The following is a 1,774-nucleotide window of genomic DNA, read 5'->3' on the forward strand; positions in this document are numbered from 1 at the left end:
CTCCTCAGGAATAAGAGTAGGACCCCCCTCATGCCCCTTGGGAACAAGGGTGTGACCCCCCTCACACCCCTCGGGAATGAGGGTGGGACCACCCTCACACCCCTCGGGAACAAGGGTGTGACCCCCCTCACACCCCTCGGGAATGAGGGTGGGACCCCCCTCACACACACTCTTGGGAATACGGGTGGGACCCTCGGGATAGCGGGTGGGACCCCCGACCCCCTCTATCCCCCAGGGGCACCCAGGCCGCTGTCCCTGCCCCTTGGGTGGGTCCCAGGCACCCAGGGAGGTACCGAATCCCCCTCTGGAGGCCTCGAGGGCCCTCCTGGTGCCGAGTGACCCCTTGGGGGGGTCCCCCAAGGCTCAGTGGGCCTTGTGGCGGGGCCGGTCGAGGCCGCGCTGGGCCGCGCTGAGCTGGTAGCAGGCGTCGAGCAGGAGGGCGCCGGGCACCAGCACCCACAGCCCGTTGATCCCCACGAAGTACACCCAGAAATAGAGGGGCCGGGGGTCGCTGTGGGTCCAGCCCGCCTGGGCCTCGGTGGCGAAGTACAGAACGTCCCCGTAGAGCTGCCCTGGGAGGGGGGGGACACGGGGACACGGGTCACCCCCCCAGGGCAGGGACACCGGGACAGGGGGATGGGGATACTGGGACATCAGGACAGGGGGATGGGGACACCAGGACAGGGATGAGGACACCGGGACAGGGGGATGGGGACACTGGGACAGGGGGATGGGGATATTGGGACAGGAGGATGGGGATATTGGGACAGGAGGATGGGGATATTGGGACACCAGGAGAGCAACGGGACAGGGATGGGGACACCAGGACAGGGGGATGGGGACATTGGGACACCAGGAGAAGAGGAGGACAGGGGTGGGGACACCAGGGGGAATGGGGCTGGGGGACACAGGAAGGGCTGTCACCCCCTCAGGGCAGGGACATCAGGGGTGGGGACACCAGGGATGTGGGGAAGATAAGGATGGAGACATGAGGACAGCAGGGCCAGGTGGCACAGGGCTGGGGACACCAGGCCAGGGGGCTGGGCCGTACCGAGGGACACGATGAGCTGCAGGACGTAGCGGGACGGGTGACGGCGCAGGAAGGCGAGGAAGGTGAGGAAGCTGAGGGGGCCCCAGGCCCAGGCAGTCACAGTCTCCATGGCCACCGTGAAGTCATCGCTCCTGGAAGGGGGCAGGGGACACACGGAGGGGTCAGCCCGGACCCCCTGGGGCCTTCGGACCCCTCCTCCCCACCCTCACACCCCCTCCAACTCACGTCATGTAGCGGCTGTCGGCCTTGGCGTACTCCTTCCCTGGGGACATCGGGGGGGCACCGGGGGTGAGGGGCAGGCAGGGGGCCCCCACACCCGCCAGGGGACCAGGGCACCTGGGGGACCCCAAGGCCCACTGCCAGCACCCAGGTGGCCCCCTCCCCATGTTTCCAGGGAACCTTCAGGGCCCCCTTGATGCCCCTGGGGACCCCTCCCCATGTTTCCAGGGAACCTTCAGGACCTCCCTCATGCCCCTGGGGACCCCTCCCCATGTCCCCAGGGAACCTTCAGGGCCCCCTTGATGCCCCTGGGGACCCCAAGGCCCACGTGTCCAGGAAACCTTCAGGGCCTCTCTGATGTCTCTGGGGACCCCTCCCCATGTGCCCAGGGAACCTTCAGGGCCCCTCTGATGCCCCTGGGACCCCTCCCCATGTGCCCAGGGAACCTTCAGGGCCCCTCTGATGCCCCTGGGACCCCTCCCCATGTGCCCAGGGAACCTTCAG

At 68.1% G+C, this 1,774-nt stretch overlaps 1 protein-coding gene across 1 annotated transcript; it reads right to left on the reverse strand.

The window, feature by feature from the left end:
• Nucleotides 1-93: 93 nt before the first annotated feature.
• On the reverse strand, nucleotides 94-1,332 carry LOC115307454 (3-beta-hydroxysteroid-Delta(8),Delta(7)-isomerase-like). The gene is made up of 3 exons (XM_029959633.1): nucleotides 1,277-1,332; nucleotides 1,052-1,182; nucleotides 94-572 (listed from the first exon to the last, which is right to left on the reverse strand). The coding sequence occupies exons 1-3, from the start codon at nucleotides 1,321-1,323 to the stop codon at nucleotides 364-366; spliced, it is 387 nt and encodes a 128-aa protein (XP_029815493.1). The 5' UTR covers nucleotides 1,324-1,332; the 3' UTR covers nucleotides 94-363.
• Between the last annotated feature and the right edge of the window lie 442 nt (nucleotides 1,333-1,774).

This window comes from Manacus vitellinus, unplaced genomic scaffold (assembly GCF_001715985.3).
Source record: "Manacus vitellinus isolate BGI_N305 unplaced genomic scaffold, ASM171598v3 scaffold_219_pilon, whole genome shotgun sequence".
NCBI lineage: Eukaryota > Metazoa > Chordata > Aves > Passeriformes > Pipridae > Manacus > Manacus vitellinus.